The following is an 18,946-nucleotide window of genomic DNA, read 5'->3' as shown; positions in this document are numbered from 1 at the left end:
ACGCGGCATAACAGACACTGATTTATCTATTGCCTCTTTCTCCTCATTAGAATGCAAGCTCCCTGAAAGCAGTTTTGTCTGTTCTGTTCCCTGCTATATCACCAGAGCCTAGAACAGTGTTTGATATTCAGTGTATACGCCAGAAATATTTTTTGAAGGAGCAAATGAATGAACAAATATTGCCAAGTGGGAATGTGGCCCCAGTGTTACCAGATTTTCTCATTTTTAAAGGGAAGCCAGAAATAAATAATTTAAAATACAGTCTCCCAACTTCTAAGTGTTGACAACTAATTAGAAAACAACGTTAGGCTGTTTTGGAAGTGGGTAAAAAAAACCATGTCTGCAGCCTCAGATTCGGTGTGAAGGCTGCATTTTCACTCTCTGAACTGGAAGTATGTCAGGCTGCCTTTTATTTTTCTAATTATTTAGGACAGTGCCTTGCAAAATGTAGGTAGCTTAATAAACATACACTGTTAATGATAATGATCAAACCTCAAAAATGCTCTCTTGAGGCACTGCTACAATTGAGCTGCGCGTTGGAAGGATGCTCTTCGAAATCCTCTCTCATATCCCAAAGGAAAGAGCCTGAGTTTCTGATCTGAAATGACGATCTGGATTTCACGTGACCATCCTACACTCAAGATTTTAGAGCCAAATTTCCACTCCTTCCAGCTGTTAAGGGTGGAAAAATGTCACTCCCATGTGCTCCCAATAATAAAAAGGAAAGGCAGTGTAAAGAAAACAGATTGGATTTCCAAGGGGTGACAGAAAAGAGAGTCAGGTTTTAAACTATATTTCCACACTTCATAAATAAAAGCTCCCTCTGGCAATTTTGTTTTCCTTTTTACCGATCTTAGTAATTTTAGATTATGTAATCTAATATTTTATTTCAGCTTTCCTTCTGATATTCTCTGGCAGAATGTTTTATCTTTTCTATATACAATTATTAACTAGAAATTTTTAAATGTTTACTAATTACTTAGATTCTTTACTCTAATAAAAACTCTTAAATAATTAGAGTTTATCTGGCTTTAAACTTGGGGCACTTAGCAACAAGCATAAGGCTGAGAACACTTTCAATATGCTTTGAAGAAAATATACCAGGAAAAGCATTTCCAGGATACCCTATGCTAACTGACCCACAGCAAGTCAATCATCAACTTTTGAAGAAATATGAGGAAATGAGATGTCATGGTGTTCTTTCTCTATATATATGGTCCAATGAATACAGCTTTAAAATGTCTATAGGGGACATCTACAAACATCAGAAGAATTCAATATTTCAAATGACTGTACGTTCAAAAGAGCAAAAGCCTGCTAGTCCTCTACAGCCAGCATGCATAGCATTTAGGTTATTATTTGAATGATTATGGAGATGAATTCACTATACACAGTTCTCAAAAAAATGGCATTAATTTTATATGCAGAAAATTTTACTTTTTAAACAGGTCCCACAGTGATTTAAATTAAAAGTAACAGTGAGGAAAATTTATTTAGCCAAATCTATTTTTCAAAAGTTACATTATTATAAAGCTATGAACTTCATACAGAGTAATACAGATTTCCATTCATCTTCTCTGTTGTCTTCAACAACACTGAATTTTGTAGGCATTGGATGGGGAGAATCACTACTTAAATTATTTTACAGACACACAGGTGACACACACGGTGGGGAAAGCCCCAAATCTGGGTTCAGACTGTTTTGGTTCTACCCGTTGCTTACTTTTTGACACAGAGAAAATTACTTAATCTCAATTTACTCTAACCATTTGGAAAAACGGAATCATAATGCCTTGCTTTAAGGTTGACATGAAAATTAAAATAAGTGCATATTTATCATCTAAGCCATCAAAACGGGACAGGGGTTGTTAATTCAGCATGGTCTAGCCTAACCTAGCTAAAGCAACCCAATAGCGTATGAAAAAGACCTAGGACACTAAGATTTTACAAACAGTAGCTATCAAAGAGAATCAAGCTGATCATTGTAAATTTAGCACAGACAGTAAATCCATGCTTCCCTAAGAATATAGTTCTGTACACTTTGGAGTTCATGGGCTAACAGAGGCTTTATACCTTACAGAAAGTCTAGCTCATGGGCAGAGGAACTTAGACACAACAATAGTGACTAAAGCACTGTTGTAAATAGTTGATAATCAGAAAAATTAAAATGTTCATCTACAGAAGAACTGACAAATCATGATCTAGTCATTCAATCACTCTATTCAGATAAATCACAAAAATATAACCTTAAGCAAAACATCATATGAAATAAGTTGCAGAATATGTATAATATAAACCCACTTACATAAGATTTGACACTTGATAGGTGTTACAAATAGACAAAACCTAATTTAATAATTGTATGATGTACATGGAAATCAAAAACACCAAATTCTGGACAGTGGTTATCTCCAAGGGATGGGTGATTAGATCAGGAGGGGTGCACAAAGGGATTTGACTCAATTATATTCTACTGTCTCAAAAGTTAAATTTGACTAAAGGAAAAATGATAAAATGCTTAGATTCTACAGACCCGCTGACTAAGTGTATGGGACTTTTTATATTATTCTTCATATATTCTGTATATTTGAAATATTTCACAATTTTAAAAGAAGTAGTTTTCCCCAATCACATAAATTGAAACAGGCAATTTCCCAAAACAGACAAAAGCTACTCCAGAGATACCAAGGAGTGGAACTAAAGATGAGAAGAGATTCAGGGATGTTGGGGTGAAAGGGGAAGACACTGTGGAAGGGAGTGGGGAGTTTAAAGGATTCCAGGGCTGAATACAGAAGACAGGCTCCTCTCTGACCCTTTGAAACTAAGAAGAGATTTATCCCAAGGGTTAAGAAAAGTTTCAGTTGTATAAGATGTGAAGAGAGGTTACAAATGAATCACTGTTAATCCATCAGGTTACTTTACTTAGTGTACATTACCCAAAGTCATAATTAAGGTTAAAATACTTACTACGACCCCACTTTTGGTGGTAGTTTCTCTGTATGTGAAGTTGCAGATTGCCCAAGCTAAGTAATACGTGGACATGAGAGGGGTCTGTGAAAAGTGATCCGTAACCCATCCATCTTCTTCAAACACAGAAGTTTCCACTGGCATATTGGATAAAGATAAATAGGCTGCTTGATGCTTGATGCTGATTTTAAAAGTAGCCTTGTAGATTGGTTCATCAAAACAAGGAAATGCCTTTCTGGCATGAATAGGTGAAAACTGAGTAACGCCAAGGAATCTGGAAAAAAAGGAAGTGACATTCTCAATTACATTTATGGCTTGAGTTAAGTTATGGCCACATTACATGCTTCTGCACATAAAAGAATTCATTTTTGCCAAATTGCAAGTTTTTTTCCTGAACCAAATTAAGTGCATAAACAGCATAAAAACTCAATGGAAATATAATGTACTTTCCCAACAATAAAATTTTTTCAGGGAAGTTTTTGTCTCCATTAAAGTAAATTCTCTCAACCCAGAGTAGTTGGGTTTCTTTAAGCCCTAAAGAAAAACACCTCATTGCCATCACACTGGCAATACTGGAAAATAAAAATTTTCATTTTTGGTGTGCCTCACTTTCCACCCCGTGATTGTACACGGTATGAAGACAGTGAAACCAAAATCCAAACTTATATTCAGATATAGAAACAGAAAGTAGACCATCACTGGGAAACACCTGTTACCCTCAAATTTCAAGAAGACACGTTCTGGCTTTGTTAAGAACAAGGACTTTGAAGCCAGACAAAACTTGGCTGAATCCTGGTTTCAGGACTTATCCATATCATCTTGGGCAATTACTAAACGTTCCTAAGGTTTAGCTCCTTATTGTTCAAAAAGCAAATACTCAAACCTACCTCCAAAGTTACTGTAAAGCTTAGAAAAAGAAAAGATGCAAAGCACCTATCACTGGGAAAACACCAAATGGGCAATCAAGAAATTACAGTCACTGATATCTTCAACCTTCCCCTAGGGTACTATAACATATGTTTCTGTTTATTATTATAGAGACCATTATTTGTTTGGTTTTTGCTACTCATATATATTATAACAAACATCTATATACTATATATATATTTAACATACTTCAGTTTTCAGCTTAAGGTCAAGCTGCATCTCATTAAAACTCTCATTAGAAGTAACCCTACATTCTCTCATGGTTTATAATTACAAATGAAAAATACTGAAATTGAGCCCTCTAAAGGCACTTTTGCAGTTAAAAATAAATAAATAAGAGACAATCATTTTTCATGAAAAATTTCATGACAAAAGTTAGTGAAAGTTTTAAAAAGATTGCTAGTTACAAAACTTGATATAAGGCAAGACAATTATCAGACTCTTTTAAAGCATTACTGAGTTCCAAAGCTGTTTCTTTAAAAAGCTCTTTTCCCCACTACTCCCATCTCCATTACCTGTGGTAGACGTGCCTAAACTAACATGGTATACTTTCCCACAGAGCCCAGACTTAGTCTCAAAATTATTCGCAGCACAAGCACTTTCAGGAAGCTACAACCAATCAATAGGGTTGGCAGGCATATTGAATCTCATTGGCTATTCCTGGCTCAAACCATGAGGAGTAAATGTTTATACCATTTTTAAATTATGGAGCTTATATTTACCATTTTTTAAAGCTTAGGTTTGAAATTGAGAAAATAAGGCATTTCTAGGATTAATTGTACGTTTATTCCCACAGAGAGGCTTTTTTGAGTTATCTTGGAATAGCTCCAGGCTGCTACATACCAGGAATGGGTAAGTCACCCACCTGCCTGAGCGTGTTTTTCCATTGGCCTTCCTTTCAATACTGTAAAGATGATAAAAGTGAGATAATGTATGGGAAAGGAGTATTAACTATAGATATATTCAACCTTATATTTGTATAGTCATATTAATAAAAGGTTGAAGTTAGAAGGAATCTTAGAGACAAATAGTCCAGCTCTCCTAAATTCTAAGATGAAAAAGTAGATCCAGTAGGGTTAAGTGATTTGTCCAGAGTTAAACAGGCCATTAGCACAAAGCTGGATCTAAAACTCACATTTTCTGTCTCTGAGTAAAAGCTAATTATATCCCAAACTGGTAAAATTGATTTTAGCCATAATTTATAAACAATATTTTATTTCAACTGTAGGAAATAAATATTCCTCTTTCCAAATTTGCCAGCATCATGGTAATATTTTTCCTTATTATTTCCTGCTGATAGTAATGTAGTTTTTGCTTAATGAAATGTCAGTACCTTTTACTCAAAATCCACCCATTTACAATTTTCTTTTCATGTGCTTTTGTCTTCCATAATGCTGTTGAATCTTATCTTTCAACCTTGTTAATTAAAATGTCCACTGAGCTTGATAGTTCTTTATTGAGGCAATTTAAAAGATATCCATGGGATTTCATATGTAAGGAAAAGTGTTCTTTTTTAACTTTCAAGTACCTGAAAACTCCAATTTCAGTCAATGAGCAAATAAATGGTGTGAGCTTCTCACTATTGTAGGTACTTGGTAAGATTTTTTAAAAAGATGTAATCATTGGTATTTGTCCTTAAGGTCTTTGTAAGCGAATTGAAAAGAAGAAAATACACACACAGGAAAAGACAACTAATACTTCTAGGGAAAAATTCTATAAGAGTTCAACAAAAAGGTTGCAATTAGAATGTGTTAGTCTTTAAGTAAAAATCAAAGGTGTCTTTGACATTAAGTAATTAATGGGTAGGGATTTATTAGATATAAAAAATATAAATACCTCTGGGCTAATGAAAAATTAATAAACCAAATATTTATTCATAAGAAACACTTCATGAAGTCTATTTTTGCCTTACTTAGTAACTAAATATGTTAGCAGAGCTAGCAATTTAAATCACTGATTCTCAGGGTTGAAAGGAACTATAAAGATCATCTAGTATCTTTTCCTAGAAAATTAATATTCTTAATGAATTCATACACACAGTGTATATCTATGCACGGAGAGCCACCATATATTCTGATAATGTCTAAATGAGGAAATACCAATTTCACAGTCTGGCACCTGGGGAGGATTGCAACTGAATTTCAATTCAGTATTTAGGAAATCAAAGAATAGTCCCTTGGTGAAAAAGAGCAGTTGGACTAGATTATATTTAAGGTCATTTTCTAAGCTTGAGATTCTATAATTCCAACAAAAATTAGAAATGAAATATTCCCTGAATTTGATAAGGTTCTTTTAAAACGCTAAGTTATGCCAACACTAAATAGCTTTGTTACTACAAGTTCTATAATATATTTGCCTCTCTTAGTCATTCATTTTTTTGAGTGTTCAGTTCTGGAGAGAAAAAGATAAGTATTAAGTAAATGTGCTTTCTTCCCTCAAGGAGTTTATACTCTAATAAAATATATTAAACTTAGACCTAAACAGGTATTATATTTAAAAACCATGAAAATGAGGGATGATGTATGAAGAAATTACATTTGCCTAAAGCAGGGTTTCTCAGCCTCAACACCATTGACATTTTTGGCTGGATAATTCTTTGTGTTAGGACTGGGTCAGGGCCCCTGTAGGACATTTAGCCGTAGCGCCTCCCCTATTGTAACAACCAGAAACGTCTCCAGAAATTGCCAAATGTCCCATGAGGGCCTGGGGAGGGCAAAATTGCTCCAGTTAAGAGACACTCACCTAAAGAACACAAGAAAGGAAGGTTTTATGGACAAGGAGGCATAAGAATCGGTCTAGAAGACTGGGTCAATTTTAAGGCTCAGAGATGGATGGGAATTTGAGCAAGTTGACTAGCACACACAAAATAAGGCCTTTAAAAAGCTCTGACTCATATATTAAGTTAGTACCCTGTCTGCTCTCTTGCAGATTCTGGTTATATAACAACGAGAGGCAGCTAGTTACATAACAAAGAGATCAGTGCCCTCAGCAGGCAACAGCGCCTGTTGGATTTCAATATAGTTTGTCTTCCCTGCATATATTTTGTGGTTGTATTCGATTTGTGGAAGTGAGTCTTCTTTTCTGCTTAAAACACCAAGAAGGCCTTAGAGTTGGTGATTTGGAGAAGAAACTCATGAGTTTGGTTTCTGAGTGAGTTTGAAGTGAGTTCTAGGTGGTAGTAAGAGACCAAGCTGAAGAAATAAAAAAAAAAAAAATTAATGGAAAACATTTCAATACACAGTATGGGTATGAAATACGTATGTGTAAATAACAGCAACAAGAAAAATAAAACAGCAGGAAGCAGAAGGTAATGCGACAAGTATTTCATCGTCTGTTTTTCTTCTACTTGAGTAAACAAAATCATTCTTATCTTTTAATAAATCCCTCTATTACCATAAAAAACTCCACTTTTGAAACTGACATTCTCCAAGTGTCATTCCAAGAATGTCACTTTAGCATAACTAGAAAAATGTGAATAACACACATGTATTTTAATTCTCTTCTATCTAAAATAAATTACTTGATTTTCTTAACAACTTTTCTATTTGACATTTTGGTTGAGCTAAGAAGGAGGGCTTAAAGCTCTGCGCTGCTCTCTGAAGGATGTAGAGAATTGATTTCTTCTTATTTCTGCGGAAGTACACTAGGCAAGCTACTTGTGTCGAGTCATTATGATAACATTCAGCAGAAGTAATGCATTAATGTTGGTTGATATTGCCAACAAATTACAGTATGTGACACAAAACAATTTCTGCTCCATTATTTTCAGTTTGCCTTTTCATAAAGGTAAAATATGCAGAGGAAGCAAACATTTGCATAATACTGCTAGCAATCAGATTGATTCATGACTTTTCACTGTGGAATCTACCAAAACCAAGAGAACCTCACAAATGGCACGGTGTATTGAAAAGTTCTCCATTTTGGCCACATCTGTGCATACTGCATGTACAACAGAGTGAAAACTGCTCTTTGAACTTACTTCTGAAGCAAATGCAATTTGCCTAGTGTTGCAATGGTTTAAGATGAGCAATAAGAACTCCCAAGACCTAAAGAAAAGTTCCAAAGGACCATCTAGTTACCTTTCACTTGTCTGCAATAAAATGGACTAAATTACAAGGTCACAGTAGTTACACATGCCCCATTTAAAATGATCCAAGTTATAAGGTCATGGAAGCTACACATGTTTCATTTAAGTGAAGGTGTTAATCAAAATGCAAATTATTACTCTATGACAAAATGCTTTAAACCAAAATGGGCCATTGTTTAGACTGTGTGTTTTTATGTACTTCAATGAGTCATTAAACCTCTGCCATTTCAGTAGAGGCGTATTCCTGCTGAATATTCAGTGCTATAAGCAAGCGTGCAGTCTATTTTTTTTTAAATAACCATTCTAGTAAACTAAAAACATAATGCAATAATGCTGGCAATATGTATGTAGGAAGTGATGCTTATGTGAATAATCGTGTTACAAAAGCAGAGCATAATATTCATAATTGTTTTCCTGTATATATACAAAATAATCTTATCAAAACTGAGTACTGAGTATTTGACCACCATTGATGGAAAGTATTATAAATACATTAAAATTACTTCCCCAAGTCTTAATATTAGTTTGGGGCAAAATATAAAATAGTGTCTGAGAGATTTGCTTGCTTTTTGTTAGAAAGATACAAAGCATTATGTAAGTATTATAAAGTAGTGCTGCTGTCATTGCTCAAATTAAGTCTTGGGAACAATTTATAAAGACTGGTCTGCTTTTCCCTTGGTATTTAGGGTTTTTCTACTTGCTGTACAGCTTCCAGAAACAAGGAAGTCACCCTCTTGACCCTTAAGTCACAGGTTCCTGCTAACAACACAGCCAGTAGAGAGTAGTGCTATAATCAGAGAGCTGGACACTTCATTTGTTTCCCCAGTCTTCACCCCCCAACCCCAGCAACTTTCCCCATCTCACAGCATCTAAATCAAGCATGGGGTTTTTCTAGCCATGAAATGCCAAAGCCTTTCTCATCTCTCTCTTCTTCACAGTGAAAGGGGGTCTGCAACTTTCTTTCCTGTCTTTTGAACTCTGCTTAGGGGGCAAAACAAATAGTGAACAAAGAATATCACAGGGGCTATTTCCTCACTCTTTTGCCAACAAGAAGAAACCCCACGGCTAAAAGGGCGTTGGTCCTACAAAACCTAATATCCCCAAATAGTGATTCTCTAGCCATGAAATAATATAATATTTAATACTCACAGAGCTGGTTACCAATTGTCATGAGCTGGTTACCAATTCCCAGGCATTCTTTAAAATGCTTTACATTACTTAATTCATACAATCCCCACAGTCCTATGAAGTAGGGAATTGTTAGCCCCATTTTGCAGATGAGTATACTGAGCACTTAAGAAATTTGGCCAAGGTCATAAAGCTACTAAGTGGCAGCGTCAGAACAGGAACCAGGCCATCTGGTTCCAGAGTCCCTGCTTCAGGAGTAGGAGAATGAGCACACTAACACACACACACACACACACAGTTTTTTATCCAGCAGCACAAGCAAAAATGGCTTGAATCTATTCTTAAAAGAGATTAAAAATAACCAACAATGATCGTTTTAAAACTATTTTTTTCATACTCTGATTTTTTTTTTTTTGAGTTGTGCAACAAAGAGGAAAAGTCTGTATCACAAAATTATAACTTCATCCTTCAAATGAAAATACGTCTGCACTGGGAGGAGTCAACTCATTCCTGTCCTTGCACAACTAATCCAGAGCTCCTGTATCCCAAGCCCGCTCAGGTGTACAAAGGCTAAACAAATACCCCTGGAGTCAAGGAGGCAAAGAAGGGCGAGTCTGGGGCCCTTCACCTCAATTCAGCCTCCACCTAACCATGCCAGTCTTGCGCCAGCTGCGCTGTTTATGAATCACTTCAGATTGTTCCGGAAACTGGGAAGAGCAGGAAGTGAGTATTTTTCATCTTTGCAGTCTTCGAAATTCTATGAGATAAAATTCTATCTGTGGGAGAAAGCATCCACTCTCTAGTGGTAAAAAGCAGGATTGCATGGGACTTTCAAAAACACTGGGGGAGTCCGGCTACTACCATAAATCTGAGAGGTTATGAAGGCATGCAAATAATTAAGATGATGATGATGGTAATGGTAAGTGGGGGTGAAGGACAGAAGCCCTTCCTTACAGACTTACATAAAAAAACATTTATGTATTGCAGACAAACTTCCTCACTCATTGAAGTCATACTTAAAGAGGTGAATCCTATGTTACCGACCAAATGTCATCTTCCTCAAGCAAACCTACGGCATTGTCCTGTCCTGTTGTCTCAACTCCATACACATACACAGGGCCAGAAATTAGTTTGGGGGGAAAACATGTTATACAAAGCAAACAAATATCAGGAAAGCCAATAGTGGGCCTATCTCTGATAAAGAAACAAAGCAGATAAGCTCTATTTGGAGCTTCTACGAATAAGCAAAAACATAGGCAAACTAATTTAACTCTTTCAGAGAAAAATTCACACTTTATTACTACTCAGTATGATCAAATCAGATGGAACCATGGAAAAACACAGCAAAACAAACATCAATTGCATCCGTTTTTCTCCCAGAGTGAGTTGTTATTAAATGGTCAGAGTTGCTTTTCTGTGTGGATGATCTTTTTTGTTTTGTTTTGTAAATATTTACTAGATTTGGTTTGCTGATGACATTTGAGTTGTGGCCAAAGTCCAGTACTAGACTCAATTTGGCCATATGGTTATATGTACTTGATGGGGAAACAATTAGCTAAGTCCATTCAGAAATCATGCGAAAGAAAGTTTTTACGAAGACGAATGGTTCTCAAAGATTTTTCAGTTCAGAGCTTTATACAGATGGGGCCAAAAGCTATATATTCCTACTTGCTTAAGTAAAAATATCTTCTCAACAGAATGAAAGAAAGAAAAGAGTCTGCTTTCAACATAAAAACAATGCAGTGATTTTTTTTGTTCTTACTAAATATCATGATTTTTCACTCCAGAAATAGTACAAGGTATCAAACCATTCACACTGACATCACAAAAGATCAAATGTCTATTCAAAGAAATTCTCCATGTTTACATAAAATTTCTGCAAAAGAGTGGTCCCAATTTTTAAGAAACACAATACTATTTTTCCCTCTCAACCTGAGATTATGGTTTCTCTCCAAACAAAAGAAAAGTTCAAAAACCCTCCTATTTTTATTGTCTTCTGTTACTTTGGGGTAGACAGACCTAGCCAAAGTCTAGCAAAGAAAAACTGTCTTCCTTTGGAAAATGAGTAAATTGTTCATTTACCTTGGGTAAATCTCCTCTTTCCTAATGCAACCATTTGGATTTAAACCAAGATACCCAACTTCGAACATGGGTGTTCTCACCGTCCGGCTGTCCAAAAGTGGCAGTTACTTGCAGTAAATGAACATTTTACCCAATTCTAAGTAAGCACATTCTCCTATTGGAGACTACAGCATAAACATACAACCCCTTCGTAGGCACACCTATATAAGGAAAAAGTGAACATATGTTCTGCTTAATGGAGATAACTTACCAGTTGTGTGTAAACATTCAATTTTAAGAGTATTTATTTGCAATACTCAACAAATGAAGGATTTCTTTCTTAGAAGGCCAAATGAACAACCAAGAGCAGAGGATTTTCCTCAAGTAGGGGGAATCTTTCAGCAAGGAGTGTTCACAGGGTATTCTAACCTTTCTCCACTACAGTATGGGAAACATGAAAGACAAGTTTTGCCTGTAGGACAAAATACAATACCCGCCGATACCTAGAGGGGGATAAAACTTTTTGTGGACTAAAACTAAAGTACATAGTAGAATCTAATTTTCCTGCCTTTTCCCATATTCTTTTCTCTCAGATCTCTAAGATGTGAGTTAAAAAAATCAGTTTGACTGGTATTAATGAGTCATCGTTTCCACAGAAACTAAGTAAAGCAGACTAAGTTGTAGCATTGCTCTTTTAAACATTTCAAGTTGTTCAATGTGACTCCTCATTGGCAGATTGAATATTTGTTTTCATTACAGAAATTATCTTATAGTCAAATTGGCAAAACTTTTGGCCAACTAAGGACCAAGATATTTAATCTTTATCAAAGGAAAATTCAGAGTTTGCATCTGTGTCCTTCTGGAAAGCGGAGTTTTAAAAGGCCAATTAATTGCATTTCTGTGACAAAATCATCACCAATAAAAGTCCATCGCTGGCTGAGTTCCCAATATTGGTCTGTTTTAAAAATCTCTAAGTAGCCATAGTAACAACAGCAAAAAAAAAGGTTTAATACATTGACTGTTGACATAATTGTGAAACAGCTTATATTTCCATTGGCCTAACCAGTCCCGGTAGAAATAATCATGAAATTATCAGATTTATTATAGAACTGAAGGAAACAGAAAGAGAAACTAGGACTTTAAGATACAGTTTAGAAATAAAATTACTCTGGGCTCTCCAGAAACACTGAATCCTGCTATTTCATCGGGGTGTACTCTTCAGCCACATGTGCGCGAGGTTAAACTTTCAATTGAGTTATTTACATCTTAAGGGAAAAATGAAGAGGAGCATTTGAATCCAAATATACCCCAGGGGTACAAGAAAGCAGTTATGGGTCAAGAAGAAACATCTGGTCTCATTAAGAATCCTGTTAATTTGAAAGCACTGACCAAAACAAGCTCAGTTTCACCAAAAATATTTTGGCATGACTCAAGAAACAGGATTTGTTGGAAGTATTTCTTTTACCACAGCATCATTTGTCCATACTGATAGACAATTCCCACTATTGACATTCTGATAAAAGAAACTTGTTTTTAAAGATGACGTGCAAATTTTTCTTCTATGCCTTTTCCCCATTTTTATATGGTTTTGGATTTCTTTTTAATACTTTTAGTCTATATTCTTTAAAACATGTTGGAGGACATGGTAGAAGAGGGTTTAAATTATCCATATCTGATCTTAGGAATCAGAACGTGAATAATTTATACACTTACGGGAGGCTTTAATTATCATACAAGTACTAAAGCATTGTGTATTTTATTTATATGAGGTTACCTCATAGCACTCTATAAATAATGAAACTTCTGTGTACACCACAACACACTGACATTTTCCCAGCCTTCCATGATCGGACCTTCCTCTGAGAGCTGCCAGGCCCATGAATCCTAGTCCAGAGATTGGAAAAGTTCAGGTCCTAGCACTCCACTGATAAGCCCACTGACCTCAAGTGCCCTCAATTCTCCGAGCCCTCCTTTCCTACTGTTGTGAGATTCCCCTGAGAACAGGAGAGACTCTGCCAGTGGCTTCATTACTAATCTTCCACCTGCCTCCTCTTCAGAGGTGGTAATTTCATTTTTAGTTCACTTCGGTTGTTCGCCTGCCCTATAGTCATTTAATTAATCAAAGTTACTTTAAATGCAATGTCAGGGAAAAGCAAGAATCACTTATTCATTCATTTCACAATATATTTAAGAGCTTTCTGCTACTTGATACTCATAAAAGTGAACATTTATGGTGGGCACTAAAATGCCTGGCACACAGTTAAGCGTTGGTCCGTGGATATTTGCTCATGGACACTTGCAACAATCCTCTGAGGATATTAGTAGTTTAGTATCTCTAAATTAGAGTAAAAATATGGGTTCTGTGGTCAACTTGACTGGGTTCAAATCCCAACTTTGTCACTCCATTATGTGAACACAGTCAAATTACTTGACTTTTCTGTGCCTCCATCTGCCCACCTATAAAAAAGGGAATGGTGATAACAGCAACTATTCCCCAGGGTTGTTGCAGGATTCAATGAGTTAGTATTCAATAAGCACTAGGGGAATTAGCAGCTTAGAAAGATTAATCAACTTTCAAAATCAAAACCATTGCCCTCGCCACAACTAGTGGAGCATCTGGGATTTGAACCCACTTCCGATGGGCTCTGAAGTCTGAGCTCGAAATAATTAGTGAAAAGCCCCAAAGTCTCTCAACAAAATTTAAAAAGTAATAGCCCAAATCTAAAAAAGCATCCAAGGGGCTCATGAGCAAGGCATCCGAGGCTGACCTCTGGCTTTACCTCCCCTTATCAATGTAGTAATATCCAGGGGCAGCAAGTCACCGACAAGCCACTGGAATCACCGCGAGTTCCTAGAGACCCAGGAGTGCCTGTGAGGACATGTCCTGCTGGCCCTGCCCCCACCCCCATTCGGCTGTCAGAAGGAACTGCTATTACCATTCGCAATCTCAACTTCCAATTTTGGAAAACTTTATGCAGCCAAACCTGTTCAGAGCCTGCCAGGCGGCTAGTAGTCAGGGGAGGTGCTCGTGAAGGGAAGGGAGGGTCTACCCTGTCCAGTCCCGACATCTTACCGCGAAGCACCGCTGCCTGGGTCTAGGCGCTCACGTGTTTTCCCCCCCGACGGTAACTTGGCAGGCTTTTTATGTCAACCCGGCATCGCCCAGATTACACACTCCCCTTTAGAAAAAGAACCGTGCACCCCGGCTAGCTAACAAACTTTGTCCGGGTGAGGGAATCCCGGACTGCATACATTACTGGGCACGGGTGAGTGAGTCTGCGGAACTGGGGGCAGTGAGAGCCCAAGCACTGGGGAGACCTTCAGCTTCGGGGTTCCGAAGTGATAGTCCTACCCCACCTTGGCTTTCTCCCTCCACCCATACTTTCCCGGGGTATCGGAAGCCAGCCTGGTCCCCAGGGTGGCCGGCTGCCCGCGGATCGAGCTGCCTGGCGGGGTGGGGCGGCGCCGGGCACCGCCTCCTTGCATACCTTCTCTCCCCGTGGAGCACATAGGAGCTACGGAAGAAGCCCAGGAGCTCGTTTTCAATCAGGGCGTTGTAGATGATCTTCAGGTTGTAATTCCTTTGGGCGTCCAAGGTTCGATTCAGAACTACCACCAAGACCTGGGTTTGCGGATAGAGGAAAAAGCCCGCCACCGGAACTGCCCCGGACGCCCGGTCCTCGGCCACCTGCACCTTCTCGACCGCCACCCGGGAGGCATGAAGCACGACGTAGCGGGTGGCGTTCCTGCACGCGATTTCCACGTTGACCTCCCCAGAGAAGGTGAAGTTCTCCATGAAGGCGGTCAGCATCAGATTGTAGTGCAGCGGTTTGAGGTGGCCCGACAGGCGCAGCTGCGTCCAGGGCTGCCACTGCTCCCTCTCCCCCTCCAACGGCGGCTGGACGGACGGGGTCCCGGGGGTGGCCTCCCCGCCCGCCTCGGGCTGCGCAGAGTCCCCACCCGCGTGGTGGTTACGCCGGGCTGAGCCCGGGAGGCTGGCGTTGCCGCCGCGCGCTGGGAAGCCCGCGGGGCCGCCGTCGGCGCCGGACGCCGCGCTCGCGCCGCACTCGTCGAAGCGCAAACTGAGAAGCACGGCGAGCATGGTGACCGCAAGCAGCGCCACGATGGACACGGCGAAAGCCAGCACGAGTCGCTTGTGGACCGTGATGTGACGTTCCGTGGTACGGGGGCGCACCCCCACCGAGTCCGCCCAGGGGTCCGAGAGCCCCCTGCCGCCGGCCCGGAGTGCGGCGTCGTCCTCCCCCATCGCGGCCGCGAAGGGTGAGCTGCTCTTCTGGGCCCCCTCCTCTTCCTCCTCCTCCTTCTTCTTCCTCTTCTTTTTCTTCTTCTTTTTCTTCTCCTCCTCTTGCTCCCCCCGCTCGCCGTCCAGGGCCATCACACTCCCTCCTCCTCCTCCCCCGCCCCCGCGGGCACCCCCCGCGGGCGGGCCACCCGGGCCACCGACAGCGCTGGCATCAGAAAGCGCACGCGGGCCGAGGGCGCGTCGCCGGCTGGGACCTGGGGGAAGCTGGCCCGGGTTCTTTTAAGACGGGCTCCGGCCGCAGGCGACGGCCGCCTCGGCGCCCCCCATCAGCCACGCCTCTTTTCGGACCCGGGCGGCCGAGGCGCGCGGCGGCGAGCTCTTGGGACGCGCCCAACTTGGAAAGCGACTCCCTCGCCCCACCGCGCGCTACTCGTCGGGCGGGCGCCGGGCGCCAGGGCACATGCCGCCCCCGCCCCTGCGCGCCTGCGGCTCGCGGCTCGCCTCCCCTGCGCCGCGCTCGCGCCGCGCTTTCGGCGGGAGCCTTCCGGCAGGTCCTCGGCGGGAGGGGAGGACAGGGAGCGGTGAGGAGAGCGAGCGGCGTGGGGAGGGAAGTTAAGGCTTCCGCTCTCTTCCGGGACTCCAGCGGCGGCGTTCAGTCCTCCGGGCGGGATGTGTTCGCAGTAGCGGCGGCGGCGGCGGCGCGGCGGCGGCGGCGGCAATACCCGAGGCGCCCGAGCCTTACATCCCGCAGCCGGGGAGGAGACGATCCTGGTCCGGTAAGGAAAGACCGAGGTGAACCAGCCGGAAGAAGTCCCGGGGCAGCGGAGCAGCGCCAGGGATGTGTCCTGGAGACGCCGTCTCCTTCACCCTGGACACTTTAAGCAGCTGTGGCGGCAAACGGCGGGAGGTTGCAGACCGGACCGAGAGCCGCCCTCCTTCCGATGTTGTTCAGCCCTCGGGAGATGGCAAGTGAGCAAGAAGTGTCCGGCCCGACCAGCCCCTTCAGGTAGATGAAGCTCCGGGTTTGCTCTGTATCCCCGTGGGGAGAGCTGGGGTGTGTGTGTGAGAAGGCGTGTGCATGTGTGTGCGCGTGTGTGCACACACGGGCGCCGGGTCTAGATTGCCAAGGCTACTCCGGCTGCTTCAGGGACTGAAACTCCCCGAGAAAGGCAAAGGAGAGAGCGGGGAGAGCGCGAGGAGGCAGGGAAGGCGGAGGGAGGGGAGCGGCTGAGAGGCAGAGGCAGGCACAGTGAGATTAGAGAGCTTTTCTCCGCTCTGTCACACCAGACACCCACAGCCACAGAGGGGGTTGTTGAGCCGCCTGCAAGAAGTACATTGTAAATCTTCAGCGCAACAAGCCCCGCTGTCACCCGTCTTTCCGACTCCTTCGCCTCACCGCGGATCCCCAAAGAGACCCTTGGAGCCTTTGGCTATTAACACTGAGTGCAGCAAAGGAAGATCCTGCTGGGGAAATGTGGTCTGTGTCAGACTTCAGTTCAGGCTTGCTAGAGAATTTGGAGGAGCGTATATAAATTAAATTCTCGAAGCCTGACCACATATATTATACGGTGAGATGTGTCCAGGTGTCAGCACTAAAATAATGATTAACAATGAAGCGGTACAATCCTCCCAAGAGTAAAGACTAAGAAAGGGGGTGTTTTTTGCCTAGGATAAATTCTGTTTTTCGCTTGGGGAAATGATTCAAGTATAATGCCTACAGTGTAACATTCAGGACCAAAAACTTGAGAGTGAGAAAAACTGGGGATATGAACCCAACTATTTTAAACTTACTAGAACAGCAAACAAATAATTTTTGGTAATTGGTCCTTTTTCCACCTAGCCAGAATTACTTTTTTTGCAGGTTTTCAGTTTTATCATAAAAGTTGCTTAAACTTTGTTAGAACAGTTTTCAATAGGAAGTGTTTACTGACAGCAGGAAGAATCAAAACCAAGTTCATAGCCCACTGACTAGGACTCTATCTGAATTCATAGAACTTTTCAATTATAATGCAGAAAGTGTATAAGTAAATGAGATTACCTGTTAGAATTTGTCTGAAAAGCTCTAACTGTAACAAATATTCAGAAAACAGCCTCCCTAAAGGTGGCTAGAGACCCCTGCAAAGAGGCAAGAGATCTCTTAGTTTTTAATAAAAGAAAATGTGATTGACTTCACAGTCAATTCTTTTAAAAAGCACAGAAGATTAGGAGAATGAAATCATTCCTTTTTACTAGTTTCTTTCAGGTCTTCAAATCCTGAAGACATTTTTTGAAAAATCATGTTTATAAGTATTTTCCTTACAAAAGGCAACATTAAATGCTGCTTGCTGTAGACTCCTGAAAATACGCAATTACCATAATTGTGTTTCACTTTAAGAGTATGACCAAAAGTGAAGAGACTAAGTACACATCAGTTTTAGCCTGACAACCACTAAAAGCACAACCCTCCTCGAAGAAGCTCTTTTACCGTTTATCCACAGTTGGGGTTCATGTCCAGTGCCATACATTCTAAATGTGCACGTAAATCAGTTAAAAATGCTGAAAGGAAGTGCCAGCATGGTTTTTTTTTTTTAAGCATGTTGTATGTGGGCTGTTAGCAACAGACCAAGCAAAATGCCACATTCTGTTCAAGAAACTTTTTTTTTTTGCTCTGTTTTTAAATCGCTGTGCTCTTGCTGCCCTTATGTATCTGGCTGTGTGCATTTTAAGAGTTGAGGAGGTGGGGTTACTTAGTTTGTTTCACACTATCAGGAAATATATTACAGGCAGGGGAAAGGAGCCGTGTGACCCTTGGCAGATCACCAGCCTCTGTGACTCCAGGTTCCTTATCTGGCAATTCAGATTTTTGTTCTAAGGTTCTACGTGCATTTTGATTATCACAGGGCTCTAGAATCACCACTAGGGGTCTGAGAACTACTGCCTAAATAAAGGGGTCCCCTACTAAGGTATGGCTGAGGCTTCCTCTCTCTAACATGCTGTCAAAATTTAAAAAATTTCCAGGGAGACTTTTTCTCTTCTTTGTATTTTATCAGTACTTTGATGTACTTCAGGAAATTTCTACAAGGCAACCCTCAAATATTTTGGAGTTAAAGTATACATTTACCAGTGAGTAAAGGCTCTGCTGTACTGTGATTAAATTACTAGATGAATTGTTTTTTAAACCCAAGTAAAGTGAACACAACTTATCAGTGCAGAGTGGATACAACTTATTCATGCACTGATTCCCCTAAAATCTAACTTCACCCAATAAGTTCAATATCTAATTCAAGTGGGTAAATATTTCTGCCTCTCATAGCCATGTTATAAAAGGGTCCCCATGTGAGTTTTTCTTCTTTTTAATTTCTGAACGCATATAGTACTCTTCCCTTGAGAAGGAAGCATTTTGGTAAAATAGGTTTTTCTGCATTATTTTCTTAGGAACTGTTCATTCTGCCTCAAATGAAAACGAAATTACAAAATTTCAGATGGTGTACCAAACAAAGATGTTAAAGAGGTGATTCATTAGTGTCCCTATG

The 18,946-nt window shown here is 40.6% G+C and overlaps 1 protein-coding gene across 1 annotated transcript in view; it reads right to left on the bottom strand.

The window, feature by feature from the left end:
- The window catches only part of TRHDE (thyrotropin releasing hormone degrading enzyme), a 421,292-nt gene extending 405,723 nt beyond the window's left edge, over positions 1–15,569 (bottom strand). The window contains exons 1-2 of the mRNA XM_077111449.1: positions 14,659–15,569; positions 2,968–3,241 (exon numbers count right to left, since the gene is read on the bottom strand). Coding sequence (XP_076967564.1) covers positions 2,968–3,241; positions 14,659–15,566 — 1,182 coding nt within the window. The 5' untranslated portion in view covers positions 15,567–15,569. The remainder of the gene's footprint in view (positions 1–2,967; positions 3,242–14,658) is intronic.
- Positions 15,570–18,946: the final 3,377 nt, after the last annotated feature.

The sequence above is a fragment of the Tamandua tetradactyla genome, chromosome 7 (genome assembly GCF_023851605.1).
Source record: "Tamandua tetradactyla isolate mTamTet1 chromosome 7, mTamTet1.pri, whole genome shotgun sequence".
Lineage (NCBI taxonomy): Eukaryota > Metazoa > Chordata > Mammalia > Pilosa > Myrmecophagidae > Tamandua > Tamandua tetradactyla.
This window is presented reverse-complemented; position numbering and strand designations above follow the sequence as displayed.